Below are 16,948 nucleotides of genomic sequence, written 5' to 3' on the forward strand. Positions count from 1 at the left end.
TGATTTATTATTGTCGTGTGTATTAGGATGCAGTGAAAGTATTGTTTCTTGCGCTATACAGACAAAACATAATTTTCATAGCATACAGAGGGGAGAAGGAAAGAAAAGGGTGCAGAATGTAGTGTACAGCCATAGCGAGGGTGTAGAGAAAGATCAATTTAAGATGGGTCCATTCAATAGTTTGACAGCAGCAGGGAAGAAGCTATTCTTGAGTTGGTTGGTACGTGACCTCAGACTTTTGTGTCTTTTTCCTGACTGAAGAAGGTGGAAGAGAGAATGTCCGGGGTGCCTGGGGTCCTTGATTATGCTGGCTGCTTTTCTGAGGCAGTGGGAAGTGTAGACAGAGTTAATGGATGGGTGGCTAGTTTGTGAGATGGACTGGGCTACGTTCATGACCCTTTTTAGTTCCTGTGGTCTTGTTCAGAGCAGGAGCCAAACCAAGCTATGATTCTATTTCTATGATTCTAAGCTGTGTTACATTAAGAAAGGATGCTTTCTATGGTGCATCTGTAAAAGTTGGTGAGACTCGTAGCGTACATGCCGAATTCCGTTAGCCTACTGAGGAGGTAGAGGCATTGCAGATAGTGAAGAGAAAGATCAGCTTAATATATGGTAGGTCCATTCAAAATTCTAATGGCAGCAGGGAAGAAGCTGTTCTTGAGTCTGTTGGTATGTGATCTCTGACCTCTTAAGGTGGTGGATGGAGTGTTGATCATTTGGGTTGTTTTGTCCTGGATGGTGTTGAGCTTTTCTGGTGTATTGTTGAAACTGCACTCACCCAAGTTGACAATATTCCTGATTTGTGCCTTGTCCCTGGTGGATAGGATTTGGGGTCTGAGAGGGTGAGTTATTTGCTGCAGAATTCCCAGCTCTCGTAGCTACAGTATTTATAGGCTGGTCTACTTAAGTTTCTGGTCAATAGTGAACCCCAGTTTGCTGATAGTGGGGGATTCATTGACAGTAATGGCACTGAATGCCATTGTTCTCTCTTGCTGAATGGTCATTGACACTTGTGCGGTGTGAATGTTAATTATCACATAGACCAGAATTTACAGTATATGAATACGGACTGCTTAACTATCTGAGGTGTATCTTACTCAGGGCATCTGCCCTGCCCTATTCCTGTTGTCCCATACATTTACCATAACTAATCTATCCAACCTCAACATCTTTGGATTATAAGGGGCAATTCGGCATAGCCAATCCACCTAACCTGCACATCTTTGGCGTGTGGGAGGAAACTGGAGCAGAGGAAACCCACACAACCAGGGGGAGAAGTGCAAACTCCACAAGACTATGACCCAAGGCTGAAATTGAACCCGGATCCCTGGGTGCTTGAGTGCTAAGTACGGTGCCACCGTGCTGTCCCTACATGAGAGGAGGAAGATCTACCACTTTGGTGAAAATGGGGGCTAAAAATATATATTTTTTAAACGAAGTACTCAGCAGAATACAGTGCAGAGAGAAGCAGAGTTGCGATTTCAGGTTAATGGCCTTTCCTCAGTATAGGTTGAAAGCATGGAGAAGAAGATAATGGAGGAAGGGGGGCGCATCCGCCATCTTGATGAGGGAGGAGAATGTGTTGATAAGGGCACGGGTCGTGCGTCCTCCATGTTGGTGAGGGAAACGTGGTTGATGCGTCCGCCATGCTGATGAGGGCGCGTACGTCCGCCATGTTGATAAGGACACGGGTGGGGGGGGAACGGTGTGTCCGCCATGCTGATGAGGGAAAGGCGGCGGGAAACCATTTTGGTGAGGGAGTGAAGCCGGTGGCGCCTAAAGGGCAGGCTTACTGACGGGGAGCGGGCGGTGCGGCTTCGCTCCGTGTCGCCGAGGAGAACCAGCGTTGGCGGGAGTGAGGGGAAGCGGGGCCAGTTTCCCCCGGGGTCCAGCAGCGGAGTGGGGGGGAGCGGTAAGCCGGGCGTGGGCCAGGCGAGGCCGCTGCGGCCTAGTGGCTCCAGCCGCTGGTGGCGAGAAACCGCGGGCTCGGGTCTGATTCCGGAAGCGGCGCCGCTCCAACAATATGTTCAAGAGAATGGCGGAATTCGGTCCTGACTCGGGAGGGAGAGTGAAGGTAAAAGAGTCTTTACAGCCTGGCAGGCAGCTAATCCTCTCCCCTTCTGCCCGCAGCGAACAGGGGAAAGTCTGAATGTTTCTAAAATATATTCACAGCAATCATTCAGAGTTATTAACGCTCAGAGGCGGCATTGCAAAGTGCCAGAGAGTGACTCCTTTTGTTGGAAGTCCGGCAGTATTGTAAATATTTCATTTTTTTAAATGCATGGTCTATGTTGTTTGGACTAAATGATCATCTTTTGTGTTGTCCACCCTTGGGGGGAGTAAACAGGGTGAATGTGGATAGATTAGATAGCAGTTCCTGAGCACAGATGGTATCTGCTTTGTCCTTCAGACTCAGGTGGGCCTTTGAAGATGAAGTGAGAATACTTAAAAGATGCCAACTCGCTTGAAATTGATGCAGAGGGATGGGAAAAAAGTGTCTCCAAACAATCATAAACTTGAACCTCAACCCCCACCTTCACCCCCACACACACATCTCCATAAACCTTATGCTCTGTTTCATCTGCCATTACTCTTAGCAACTAAACTCCATGGGGACAAGAAGACAAAAAGCCACAATACAAAGACAATGCAACATAAGGCGCAACCAGAGTTGGAGCGTGAACTAAACGAAAAGTTGCAGAGCAAGAAAAAAAGGGGACATGTCCTCTCTCTGTCTGACCCCACAAAGCATCATGACATTTATTAAGATCATACTGATAATCATTATTTGGTGCTGTCTGCAAAAATTTGACACTTTGGATTGTGGTGGAACCAAGCACGGAAGAGGCTATTTTAGATCGTATTTTGTGTAATAAGACAGGATTAATTAGCTTCTTTTTATGTTACTTAATGGGAAATGGGTTGTTGCCCATCCCTAATTGCCCTCAAGAAGGTGGTGATGGTGGACCGCCGCCTTCAACTATTGCAATCCGTGTGATATAGGAACTTAAGTTATCTAAATTAGTAAAGAAAACGCAAAAGAGAAATTAATGAGATTTTTTTATATTCGTTCATGGGATGTGGGAGTCGCTGGCTGGGTCAGCATTTATTGCCCATTCCTGAGGGCAGTTAAGAGTCAACCACATTGCTGTGGATCTGGAGCCACATGGAGTCTAGACCAAGTAAGGACGGCAGATTTCCTTCCCTAAAGGACATTAGTGAATGAAAGCCAAATGGCTGTGGACTTGATGGCCTTCATCCTGGGTTTCTAAAAGAGATAGCTGATCTTTCAATATTTGCTAGATTCTGGAACAGTCCCGATGGATCAGAAGACAACAAAAATGGCACTGCTGGCAAGAGAAATTGGGAACTACAAGCCAGTTTATCTGACATCAGTTGTCAGAAAAATGCTGGAATACATTGTTGAGGATGTGGTTACAACAATTAAAATCATAATACTGTAAATAGTGGTGAATAAGTTGGCACGATGTACAGGATGATCTAATTTTGCGTAGCCCCCAAAAAATCATGTTTTATACTCGGCGAACCTCCCCTCTTTAGCTACGACATGCTAAACTTGCATTATTAGTCAATCTCAATTTTTGACCCCACAACTGGATGTTTTACTTACTGGTACCCTGTAACAGGGATGCAAGGGATTAAACGGGCAATATGGGCTTTGTTTCAAAGATGCACAGGGATTTAAGATGTTCGCACTCTGTATTGGGTGACAATGACATTTTAAAATGGTGACCATCCACACTGCCGGGAATTCACTTTTTAATACTTGCATATTAACTTGGGGACTCACCCTTTACTAATTTATTGGTCTGTGTCAAATGCTTTCCTAAAATCCAGATAGATCATCTTGACTGCTTCCTCCCCCATCTACTAGCTATGTCACCGTCTCAAGAAATTACAGCACATTAGTCAAGCATGATTTCCTACTTCTAAAACCATGCTGATTCTCCCATGATAGCTCAACAGCCGTCCCCACCTCTCCATTTGTGATGCTCCTGTGTACTGTTCTTCATTAAAATTTTAAAGCATTTACCCAATAGTTATAAGTATGGTTTAGCATTTGCCCAATAGAAGTACGGTTTAGCATTTACCCGATAGTTATAAGTAAGGTTTAGCATTTACCCGATAGTTATAAGTAAAGTTTACAGATCCATAACTTAACGGCTCACCCTCATCCACATTTTTCCTCCTACCCCCACTCCTTTGTGATTTGGTTTGTGTCCAGTGAATTGTGAAAAATATCTCCTAGACCAGGGGTTCTCTAGCTTTTTCCTTCTGAACCACCCCTTCGGCGTTGCTGAAATTTTGCTGAACCCCTGTAAGACAACGTAAGTAGAAGTTGGGATACAATTCAGCACAAATATTTTTGTTTCCTATAAAACTCCTGTGCTATTACCATTCTATAATTTTTTAAAATTTTGTGAGCATTGTTGAAAGGTATTGGTTCAGCAATTTCTCTCCCCTTTCCCTAACTTCACCATTGTCATTCCTTGGCGGAACAACCCCTTGTTTCATCTTGTTTGTAATTGCGCAATCTCTTGATAAATTTGGTCTGGTATTATGGAATCCGTTACGCGGCATTCCCAGAGCATGCTAGTAGTGATCAGAAGGTAAAACGTTAGAAAATTTGGAAATGAACTTGATGTACATTTTGTGATGTGAAGTTTAAAGATATTTTCTCTCCATTAATCAAACTCCTTTACATTATGGCTCTGTTCCAAGCACTGACCTCTGCAAATAGTACCGTCCACCAGGCTCCCAGGTACTTGCCAGTGTTTCTGAAAGGTGAATAAGGGTTTTTTTTAAAAATAAGAGTTGGTCTGTTTTTATTCATATAGTCTTTTGGTGTTGGGCCAAGATAATTATAGACATTTATAGCACAGAAGAAAGCCATTTGACTCATTATGTATAGAATCCCTATGGTACAGAAGGAGACCATTGAGCCTGCACCGACAACGATCCCACCCAGATTCCATCCCCGTAACTCCATGTATTTGCCCTGCCTTTGTCCCTGACACTAGGGGTCAATTTAACATGGTCAATCAACCGAACCAGCACATTTCTTGAACTGTGGGAGGAAACCGGAACACCCAGAGGAAACCCACGCAGACACGGGGAGAACGTGTAAACTCCACACAGTGTCCCAAGGCTGGGAATTGAACCCGGGTCCCTGGCGCTGCGAGGCAGTACTGCTGACCACTGTACCGCCATGGGGAAAGCCTCATTTGCTGACCAAGAAAATAACCTGGGCCAGGGCGGTCATAGTGATGACCCCGAACCATTAGACCTGATAAACTCGACTTGTGCTGAGTGAAGCTCTTGAACCCACACAGTACAGATGGATGGCATGCAATTGCCAGCATGTCTAATATTGCCTGACTCTTGCTCAGATCATGGTTCCATAAGTGCCTTCAGTATGCTGCCCAGGTGGCCAGCCTGGAGTCGAGGCCAGGACAAAGCTGAGTTTAGGGCATAAGGTTAACTAAGGGTGGCAGGGGTTAGCATTGCTGCATCACAGAGCCAGGGACCCAGGTTCGATTCCCGGCTTGGGTCACTGTCTGTGTGGAGTTTACATGTTCTCCTCGTGTCTGCGTGGGTTTCCTCCGGGTGCTCCGGTTTCCTCCCACATTCTGAAAGACATGCTGGTTAGGTGCATTGACTCGAACAGGCGCTGGACTGTGGCGACTCGGGGAATTTCACAGTAACTTCATTGCAGTGTTAATGTAAGTCTTACTTGTGACTAATAAATAAACTTTAGTGCATTCAATTCAACGTATGCAATTCCTCCTAAGAGTGCTTTAAGAAAGAACATCAGAAATAAGAATGAAAGTGGGCCATTTGGCCCTTCAAGCTCGCTCAGCCATTCCACAAAATCATGGCTGATGATCTATTGCAGCCCCATCTTCCCACTCTAACTCTCATTGCACAATTCCTTTAGCGACCACAATCTGATTTACAGGGCAATATTTAATTCTTGGATTCAGGTGAGTGTTGCAAATTGCTGCAGCTTTGAAACTATGGTTCACTAACTCTTGATTTTGATCAAACTATTGTAATTGTTCCCTGATGGGAGATATTCTTGAGTAAGATGCAGTTTATTCACTCAATGAGAAAGGCTGTTTTGCTGATTGAGAGATGACTGCCTTTAATTTGTTCCTCTGCATTGCTTGCTGCAATTTGGTACTGAAATGTTTATTTTCTTGCATTCTTTCCTGTACTTTTTTTTTAAAAAAGCTCAATGTTCCCTAATGTTCATAAAACATCGAGAAACTGAAACGTATTTTCTTTATTTGTACTTCTCCAGGGTGTCACAATAGTTAAACCGATAGTCTTTGGAAATGTTGCTCGTTATTTTGGAAAGAAACGAGAGGAAGATGGACACACTCATCAGTGGACAGTGTATGTAAAACCATACAGGAATGAAGTGAGTTCTGCTATTTAGTCCTTGGTATGTATATTAGAAATACAGGAACAGTGTATGCAAAGCATAGTCTATAAATCGTTGTATTGTACCTTTCGGCCCATTGAAAGGAGGAAAATAAAGTATATAATTAGATCAAAGAGAACAGGGTAAATTACAGCACAGGAACAAGTCCTTCGGCCCTCCAAGCCTGTGCCGATCATGACACCCTAACTAAACTTAAAAAAAACCTTCTGCCCTTACTCGGTCTGTATCCCTCTATTTCCTCCCTCTACATGTACCCATCCAGATGTCTCTTAAATGTTGCTGATGTGCCTGCTTCCACCAGCGCCTCTGGCAGCGCGTTCAAGGCACCCACCACTCTGCGTGAAAAACATCCCCGCACATCTCCCTTAAACTCTCCCCCTCTCACCTTGAACCTGTGCCCCCTTGTAATTGACACCTACACCCTGAGAAAAAAGCCTCTGACTATCCACCCTATCTATGCGCCTCATAATTTTGTAGACCTCTATCAGGTCTTCTCTCAACCTCTGTCTCTGCAGTGAAAACAATCCTAGTTTATTCAACCTCTCCTCATAGTCAACATCCTCGAGACCAGGCAACATCCTGGTGAACCTACTATGCACTCTCTCCAAAGCTTCCATGTCCTTCTGATTAGTGTGGCGATCAGAACTACACGCAATCCTCCAAATGCTGCCTAACCAAGGTTTCATATAGCTGCAACATGATTTCCCAACTCCTGTATTCAATGCCTCGGTTGATGAAGACAAGCATGCCATATGCCTTCTTAATCACCTTGGCCACCTGTGTTGCCACTTTTAGGGAACTGTGGGTGTGCAAACCCAGTTCCGAGATTACTTGTAGACTTTTTAACATAATAGAAAGCTCATCATTAATTTAAAAGTTTTGCTTTTACATTATTTTAAGCAATTGATTTTGATACTGCTTCACGTTTGTGATTAGAGCCTGGCACAAGACTCACCAGGAAAATCAAATTATGACTATTCCAGGTTTATAAAATTTCTATTCCATTAATATCAAAGCATAAACTTCACTTAGCATCCTAACAGTTAGGAGGAAACTTGCATTACGCATATTTCTCAGTGACTGTTGAAATATCTGCTGTGTACATTTCATTATTCTTCTAGTTAAGAGTGAGTAACTGAGTTACCTAGCAAAATTCAGCTTATGCTCCTATTTTATGCTGCCTTAAAACAAAGGTGTTAAAATAGCACAACACCTAAATGCTCTGAGCTATCTCAACTTAATGAAAGTAACCAAGGCTGGGGTATTCCAAGCTCTGAGCTTAAACAGCCAGTCGCTAAGTCACATGGATTAAGGGAGTCATTGGTTTGCTGCCTAGGCATTGTGTTTATGTTGCTCAGTTAGATACTCAGAAGCTATTTCCCAGGGTGAAAGAGTCACTTACTCGGGGATATAGTTTTAAGGTGCGACGGGCATAGGTTTAAGTGTGAGGGGCAAGTTTTTTTTTAATACAGAGGGTGGTGGGTGCCTGGCACTCGCTGCCGGGGGAGGTAGTGGAAGCAGATACGAAAGTGACTTTTAAGGGGCGTCTGGAAAAATACATGAATAGGGTGGGAATAGAGGGATACGGTACCCGGAAGGGTAGGGGTTTTTAGTTCAGACAGGCAGCATGGTCAGTGCAGGCTTGGAGGGCCGAAGGGCCTGTTCCTGTGCTGTAATTTCCTTTGTTCTTTGGCAGCACTCTCACAACTGCATAATAAGGTTATGGGTTCAAGTCCCACTCTATGATCAGAGTGTTGGTAATACATATCTTCACGTTACTTTACCGCTATTTTTAACTGTCAGACACCAACCTGATGAGCGTAAATATTTCTTTTTGTGCAGGACATGTCTGCATATGTGAAGAAAATTCAGTTCAAGCTGCACGAAAGCTACGGAAATCCTCTGAGAGGCAAGTTGAAGCAAAAATACATTTTTTAATTTTTACAATTCTGCCAAATATATTTCAGTAAAAAAAAAATGCTCGAAATATACAGCTTCATCAGCATCTGAAAAGACAGGTTGATATTTATATTGTAAATCTGTTGCCAGAACTGGATACTCGAAGATAACTGCACACAAAAATTGTTCAGTCATCTAAAATAGTGGTTACTGTGATCTGTGGGGTCTTCTGGACTAATCAAGACCCCTGTATTAAGGTGTCAGTGGATATTATCAAGTTTTGCCATGAACATAACTTGGACAGAAAGCATGCTGTATCTTTTTTTTTGTTAGCCACAACACCGCACTGAAGCCACTGTGAAAATCCCCTGGTCGCCACACTCCGGCACTGTTCGGGCACACTGAGGGAGAATTCAGCACGGCCAATACACCTAACCAGCACGTCCCTACAACTGTGGGAGGAAACTGGAAGCAACACACACAGTCATGGGGAGAACATGCAAACTCCATACAGACAGTGACCCAAGCCGGGAATTGAGCCGGGTCCCTGGCGCTGCGAGGCAGCAGTGCTAACCACTGTGCCACCATGCCAACCTATATTTATATGTATATATCCTGAGCTGGACATAGATGCATGTAATCTTGTGATTTCAAAAATCTTTAATAATGATGGGAAGTAAAGTGATTTTTGTCTTTCCTGGTTGTGTATAGTTTCCAATAATAAACTATAAAAATACAGCCAAATCAAAAATTTGGTGCACATCAGCACTTTGCTCTATTTTGAGGATGAATGGATTCCTTCTCACGTAATGGAGAAGCTTGGCTGATGTCTTCCATTTTTAATGTAAAAGGAAATACTGGGAACATCATTTCTGAGCGAGTAGTTCACTGCTCCTACCTCGGGTGACTTGTTGAGGAAGGAGGGTTTGATGATTATGATATTGGACTAACAGCCCAGAGGTCGTGAGTTCTGATCCCACCACAGATAGGAAATTGGAGTCAGTAAATCTGGTCATTTGTCAGCTGGCATGAGGTACAGGCATCATTTAACGTTCAACTGGTTCAACAATGTCCTTGAAGAAAAGGATCCAGCCAACATGCGATTTCAGTCCCTCTTAACGTAGCTGACTTTTAATATCCTCAGGCAAACAGGGATGGGCATTAAATACTGCCTTGTTGGTGTCACCTGCGTCTCCAGAATAAATTTTTAAAAAGGAGATTTACAAACTTTCAATGGATTTGTAGAGATGAAAATATATTATCTTGTGGTTATCCTGCTCTATACGTTGAATACTTCAATCTAGTAGGTTTATGTGAAACATATTTTGAAAAGTTGATTTACCTTTCTTTCTCCCTTCTCCAGTTGTTACTAAGCCACCATATGAAATCACTGAAACGGGATGGGGTGAATTTGAAATTATAATCAAAATCTTCTTCATCGATCCAAATGAAAGACCGGTAAGAAACTAGAACATTTCTAATTTCAAATTTAACAAAAATCTTGGTAGCAATGAATACCATTTATAGATGTTGTATCCTAACTACAGCAACATGGCTTTTTCGGAAATTAAGTATCTCTCTTTCTGCCTTTTCACTCTCGTAACAGTCTCAGCCACAACTCCTCTTTTGATTCTCTTCCCTGATGCCCAGAAGAGGCAGAGTATAGGCGAGGTATCTTCCTACGGGGTGACAGCAATCACTGTGAGATTGGGAGCTGAGGAAAGGTCAGGGCTCGGGATAAATTTCAGTCCATTTTACTCCAAAATTGTGCTCTATCTGTCTTTAAAGGTAGTGGGATATTTTCCCATTCTATAACTTCAGCTGAAACCACAGAGAAATGGTCAAAGTTGCTGCTTGAATGTGGGATAAAAACCATTGAAATTCTTCCCCAGTAATTGAATATTCCATACCAGGTGATGCTTCTCAGGTGCGGCAGGGTGACACAGTGGTTAGCACTGCTAACTCACAGCATCAGGGTCACTGGTTCGATTCCCGGTCTGGTCAGACCTCATTTGGAGTATTGTGAGCAGTTTTGGGCCCCATCTCTAAGGAAGGATGTGCTGGCCTTGAAAAGGATCCAGAGGAGGTTCACAAGAATGATCCCTGGAATGAAGAGCTTGTCGTATGAGGAACGGTTGAGGACTCTGGGTCTGTACTCGGAATTTAGAAGGATGAAGGGGGATCTTATTGAAACTGACAGGACACTGCGAGGCCTGGATAGAGTGGATGTGGAGAGGATGTTTCCACTAGTAGGAAAAATTAGAACCAGAGGGCACAACCTCAGGCTAAAGGGACGATCCTTTAAAACAGAGATGAGGAGGAATTTCTTCAGCCAGAGAGTGGTGAATCTGTGGAACTCTTTGCCGCAGAAGGCTGTGGAGGCCAGGTCATTGAGTGTCTTTAAGACAGAGATAGATAGGTTCTTGATTAATAAGGGGGTCAGGGATTACGGGGAAAAGGCAGGAGAATGGGGATGAGGAAAATATCAGCCATGATTGAATGGCGGAGCAGACTCGATGGGCCGAGTGGCCTAATTCTGCTCCTATGTCTTATGGTCTTATGGGTCACTGTCTCCGTGTCTGCGTGGGTTTCTTCCGGGTTCTCCAGTTTCCTCCCACAGTACAAAGATGTGCGGGTTAGGTGGATTGGCCATGCTAAATTGCCCCATAGTGTCAGGGGTCTAGTTAGGATGAATGCATGGGATTATGGGGATAGGGCCTGGGTGGGATTGTGGTCGGTGCAGACTCAACGGGCCAAATGGCCTCCTTCTGCACTGTAGGTTTCTAGGTACATCTATTTCACCCAGTGCTTGCACAGTTTTACAGTGCTGAAAGTGGGTTACAACAAGGATCTGCCTGACCTACTGTAGAATCAGTTCATTAATCTACGCCTGAACATAAAGGCTTGAACTTTCTGACTGTGTGTATTAACTCCTCGGTGACATCTCATTTTGTTGATTTGCATTGCATTGTTCAAATGTTCTGTATTTGAGTAACTTACTGTGCTCTTTCTGTTAAACAGGTGACACTTTATCATTTGCTGAAACTGTTCCAGTCTGACAGTAATGTAATGTTGGGCAAAAAAACTGTGGTGTCTGAATTTTATGACGAAATGGTAAGCACAAGAAGGAGCTCTTGCAGGGTTACTGAATTTACAGATTCTTCACCAATTCAATAAAAGTACAATTTATTCAAATTGAAGGGTTGCAGTGGTTGTTTTCAAACTTTTTTGTGAGGGTGAGAGTTCTCTGTAAACATTGCACAGTCCTCGGGAACCCCCTCCTAATTTTGTCAGAATGCAGAAGTTGGTGACCTTGAGTTCGAAACATTTTACTCTTTCAAAGTAACGCAACTCAGAAAAGTAAAACAAAATCTTTCATAAGAAAATACTTTTAGGCGACGAAAAGGTAACCTCAATATCTTCAGTTTTCAACTACGAAATCCAGATAAGCTGACTTGAAATTTATGGCATTTAACTACTTTTGGATCTAGATTTTCCAAGATCCTACCGCAATGATGCAACAGCTGTTGACAACATCTCGGCAATTGACACTTGGAGCCTACAAGCATGAAACTGAGTGTAAGATCCTGTTAATATATTTGTATAGTTAAATTAAATAAAATGTTCAGTGATGTAATCAGGATCTTATTTAAGAATTACAATGTTTCCTCCGGTATAAATTCAGACAGCTGTCTGTAATTATCAACAGAAGAAAGACTTGTATTTCTCTGTCCAGAACCTCTGGACCTTCCAAAGTGCTTCGCAATCAATTATGTATTTTTGTTTAACGTGGCATTGTCGCACTGCCCAAATATCAAACATTGCAAGCTCAAAGTTCTCTTTGCAGACAGAGCCATCTGCATGAAATAGTTGTAAATAATTGGCATCATATTAGGTGGTGTGACACAGGTGAACATCTCCAAATTATTGTAAATGATAAAGAGTGATGTGACCAGTTGATTACAGAAGGTGGTGGTGGTTATTTGGCTCATCGTGACTGCACCAGCTTTCCAAACGAACGATCAAGAATGCATGAGCAGGGCTGATATTTTGGTGCAGGACAGGAAGCGCCACACTGTCAGAGGCACTGCCTTTTAAATCGCACGTTGATTTGAAGTGTTTGTTCAGATGGATGTGGCACAGTGGTTAGCACTGCTGCCTCACAGCACCAGGGACCTGGGTTCGATTCCCAGCTTGGGTCACTGTCCGTGCGGAGTTTGCACATTCTCCCCGTGTCTGCGCCCAGGTGCTCCGGTTTCCTCCCACAGTCTGACGTGCTGCTTAGATGCATTGGCCGTACTAAATTTTCCCTCGGTGTACCCGAACAGGCACCAGAGTGTGGCGACTAGGGGATTTTCACAGTAACTTTGTTGCAGTGTTAATGTACGCCTACTTGTGACACCAATAAATAAACTTTAAAATGTAAGTTCCCAATGCGTTATGTCAGTCCAAAGGAAAGAGGCTCTTCGACCCCCGGTGCCTGTGCCGGCTGGAAAAGAGCTATCCAACCCAATCATAAGAACATAAGAAATAGGAGCAGGAGTAGGCCATCTAGCCCCTCGAGCCTGCCCCGCCATTCAATAAGATCATGGCTGATCTGACGTGGATCAGTACCACTTACCCGCCTGATCCCCATAACCCTTAATTCCCTTACCGATCAGGAATCCATCCATCCGCGCTTTAAACATATTCAGCGAGGTAGCCTCCACCACCTCAGTGGGCAGAGAATTCCAGAGATTCACCACCCTCTGGGAGAAGAAGTTCCTCCTCAACTCTGTCTTAAACCGACCCCCCTTTATTTTGAGGCTGTGTCCTCTAGTTTTAACTTCCTTACTAAGTGGAAAGAATCTCTCCGCCTCCACCCTATCCAGCCCCCGCCTCCCACCTTCCAGCTCTTAGTTTGTAACTCTGACTAAACTGATTAACTGATCATTTAACCTAGTTTTCGGGGCTTTGCTGTGTAAAAATTGGCTGTTGTGAGGATAATCAGTACCATGATTGTTCAGCCAGTGTTGATGCCAAGCACTCCCTAGTTGAGTATAACGCAGGCCAGCTGGAGAGTAAAGCTTCTGCTAATCTGGGCCAACAATGTGTCTTAACCCTCCCCCTGAGAACGACATTTAATTTAAGATCATTAAAACCTGCTGTATGCTTCAGTATATCCATGTGAAATATACTAGTCATCCATTTTCAGCTTGATTTGAAACTGAATGATTTAATTTTTAAAAAAGATTTCTTAGTGTTTCATAGATGGAATCCAAGTCCAAAGACAATTCATTTTCAATGTATAATTCACCCAAAAAATCAAAGCTACTGAAGAAGGAGCTTTGAAATGCAGAGAAATAGTTAGACCGGCAATTTTGTGACTATTTAAATAACTGTCAGCAATTCTGTACAAAAGTGAAATATAGAAAATATCTAAATGTCATAGTTTTGTAGAATGAATGGTAAAGCTTGCTGTGTTTATTTTAGTTGCAGAGCTTGAGGTGAAAACCAGGGAAAAGCTGGAAGCTGCCAAGAAGAAGACCAGCTTTGAAATTGCAGAGTTTAAAGAAAGATTGAAAGCAAGCCGTGAAGCCATCAACTATTTAAAGAGTGAAATCAAAAAGATTGAAGATGATGATCAGGGAAAAGAAACTTGAAAAATACCCATTAAGTTAACTAGAAATCTTTCAGAAGGATTTAACACCATTTGCCGAGGACAGTTTTGCTCTTTATGAAACAACGGTTTGCATTGCCTGCTCAATGACTGGAGGTCAAATCATTCAATCAAATTTTACTTTGGAGAATCCAGAACTATTTTGTTTTTAATTTTGAAATGAACTCGTTTACACCTAACTTGAGAACCCCATCTTGAAGAAGCTAACTGGTCATCCAAACAGTATTGTCCAACGAAGAGGAAAAGGGAAAGTGTGTGGCTGTTTTGTATGTGGACTTCCTGTTTATGCATTTTTTATGTTTTATATTTAAGGTGTTAAAGTTGATTTTTAAAGCATATGTCTAAATAAATCAATTTTTCTTTAAACTTGCTGTATGAATGCATTAGAATGATCTTGAGGAAAGAATTGGTCCTACGTTTTATGCGTTATAATACTCTGTGGTACGATTATATCTTTCAGTGAACTGTATAGTTTTGTAAGTAAGATAATGTGAAGTTGCAGAGCAATTCAGCTTTTATTTTCAGTAAATTATTGGGGAAAACATCTGCTAGGTTCTTTCAGTATTTAATGTACACCTTTTATGTGCCTCCACCAACAAGCCTCTTAAAAATAAAAAAGCTCCTGATTTTATTTGTTTATTAGTGTCACAAGTAGGCTTGCATTAACAATGAAGTTACTGTGAAAATCCCCTATTCGCCACACTTCAGGGCCTGTTTGGGGTACACTGAGGGAGAATTTAGCATGGCCAATGCACCTAACCAGCGCGTCTTTTGGACTGTGGGAGGAAACTGGAGCACCCGGGGGAAACCCACGCAGACACGGAGAATGTGCAAACTCCACACATGGAGTCACCCAAGCCAGGAATCGAACCCAGATCCCTGGCGCTGTGAGGCAGCACTGCTCACCGCTCTGTCCCCTAGTATCGCAGTTCCAAAGATTTTGTTCAGATTCTTCAAATGGAAGCACTTGACAAGCTGTTCTGCTTGTCTGGCTCCTTCATATTCATTTGATTTTTGGAGGAAATTTTAATTTGATTTTGAGTCAGAATTGATCACTGTTAACTGTCCACACAAATGCCAGTTTGATGTGCGAGAGAGGAAAAGACAATTTCTTGCTGTTGAATTCAAATCATGGTCGATGAATAGACCAAAAGGAGGGTGGCTTACTCTCAAGTAGAATCTGACAGCAACACGAAAAACACTGCCATTGCTCCGGGTTTACACAGTGATCTGGTACTAAAGTCACATTGGATGCTGAGATGCATTAGATGGTCAATATTGAGCTGAAAGAGTGAGGTAATCCTGCCACTTCATGAATCATTGGCATGAGCATGCTTAGAATATTGTGTACAGTTCTATCGCCACAATGCAAAAATTGCATTGCAGGCACATAAAAGAAACAACCATAATGTGGGAGGCTATGAGGAGTAATGATGTAAATTTGGCATGCGCTTGGCTAGAAAAGAGGTTGAGCGGTGGTTGAATTACTGCTTTTGTTTAGGATTTTGAAGAGGCTAAATAATGTGGGTCATGAGAAGTTGTTTCACCTTGTCCAGAGCAGGAGAGCACATGGCCTGTCCTTGAATGGGCTGAATTCAAAACTAATTTTAAGCAAGTGGTCATTCTGTGGAGTGGACTACCTGTTGGGGAGGGGGGGGGGGGGGGATTCTGGAAACAGTATTGTTTAATTCAATTGCTGATCTCGGAGTTCTTTGTAAGACAGCCCAGATAGAGCAATATGGATTGTATGGTTGTACCATGTTAATAAATATGCTGCTAGTGTATACACAAACTGATTAGCTTGGCAATTTCACGACTAAAGCACTGTTGGCAATCGTGCAAAAACATATAAAATTGTTAATTTAAAAAATATTTTTCAATAATGAAGCTTTCCTTTTAGGTTGCTGAGCCTGAAGGTCAGAGATACTCTGGAAGCAGCTTTGAGGTTGCAGAGTTCAAGGAAGAGTCTATTAAATAATCCACTGCATACAAATTATAGTTAAATGTTTAATGTTTTAGTCGGTGCAACTTGATCTCTCTCAGCTGTTTTATATCAAATTTAAACCAAGTCATGTACAACTGTTATACATTTGAGTTTGATATGTGAATCTTCACATTAAAGCAAACAAATTACTTGGTTTCAAACATGGATAATTATATTAAATCAAATCTAGTTGATTTAACATTTTAAGAGGTTTCAAAAGTTTGTATTTTGCAGTATCACACTTAATTTCACTAGTCATATTCAGATGGTTTCATTAAAATCATGCTACATAATTAGTTACACAAAATCCTCCTTTATCATATAATATTTCCATCTTTAACCTTCCTAACCCTTCCATCACCAAATCCCTACCCTTCAAGCCTTAACTTTTGTTCAAAAACTAGTATGCAGTTCCGAAGTTAACCACTGGGAGGACATCCTGGAGCACACATTTTCCTTTGGTCCTCCAGTATTTCTATATTGGATATTATGAGGGTCTGACTTTGTCACCAGAGGGTGTTGTTCTCTTTCAAATGTTGGTCTTCATGGTGAGACTGAGAATTCAGTTTGAAAAGTATTGGGGCGATTCTCCCAAAAAATATTCGAAGTGTAAAAACGAGTAAATTCCACTGGTTTGTTCAGCGGGGGTTTCCATAAGACCATAAGACATAGGAGCGGAAGTAAGGCCATTCGGCCCATCGAGTCCACTCCACTTTCAAAATGAATCTCCCACACTCTGTGCGTTGCAGAGTGCCTCAGCGTGAATCACGCTGAAAGTCAGTAGGCGGGACCTATTCCCGCTAGAGAGGCCAGCAGCATAGCGCTGAGTGGGCCACTAATCGATGGCCAGCTCAATTGCCGGCCAGCCCCACAACCCCCGCATCGCCCACCGTGCAACTGTCCCCCCCAACAGCCCAATCACTAGCCCCCAAACATG

At 42.7% G+C, this 16,948-nt stretch overlaps 1 protein-coding gene across 1 annotated transcript; it reads left to right on the plus strand.

Moving 5' to 3' along the window:
* The first annotated feature begins 1,715 nt into the window (after window positions 1-1,715).
* Window positions 1,716-14,393, plus strand: yeats4 (YEATS domain containing 4). Its single transcript, XM_078219777.1, has 7 exons — window positions 1,716-2,074; window positions 6,326-6,445; window positions 8,312-8,378; window positions 9,732-9,826; window positions 11,390-11,482; window positions 11,860-11,947; window positions 13,841-14,393. The coding sequence occupies exons 1-7, from the start codon at window positions 2,024-2,026 to the stop codon at window positions 14,008-14,010; spliced, it is 684 nt and encodes a 227-aa protein (XP_078075903.1). The 5' UTR covers window positions 1,716-2,023; the 3' UTR covers window positions 14,011-14,393.
* Window positions 14,394-16,948: the final 2,555 nt, after the last annotated feature.

Source organism: Mustelus asterias, chromosome 9, assembly GCF_964213995.1.
Source record: "Mustelus asterias chromosome 9, sMusAst1.hap1.1, whole genome shotgun sequence".
Classification (NCBI taxonomy): Eukaryota; Metazoa; Chordata; class Chondrichthyes; order Carcharhiniformes; family Triakidae; genus Mustelus; species Mustelus asterias.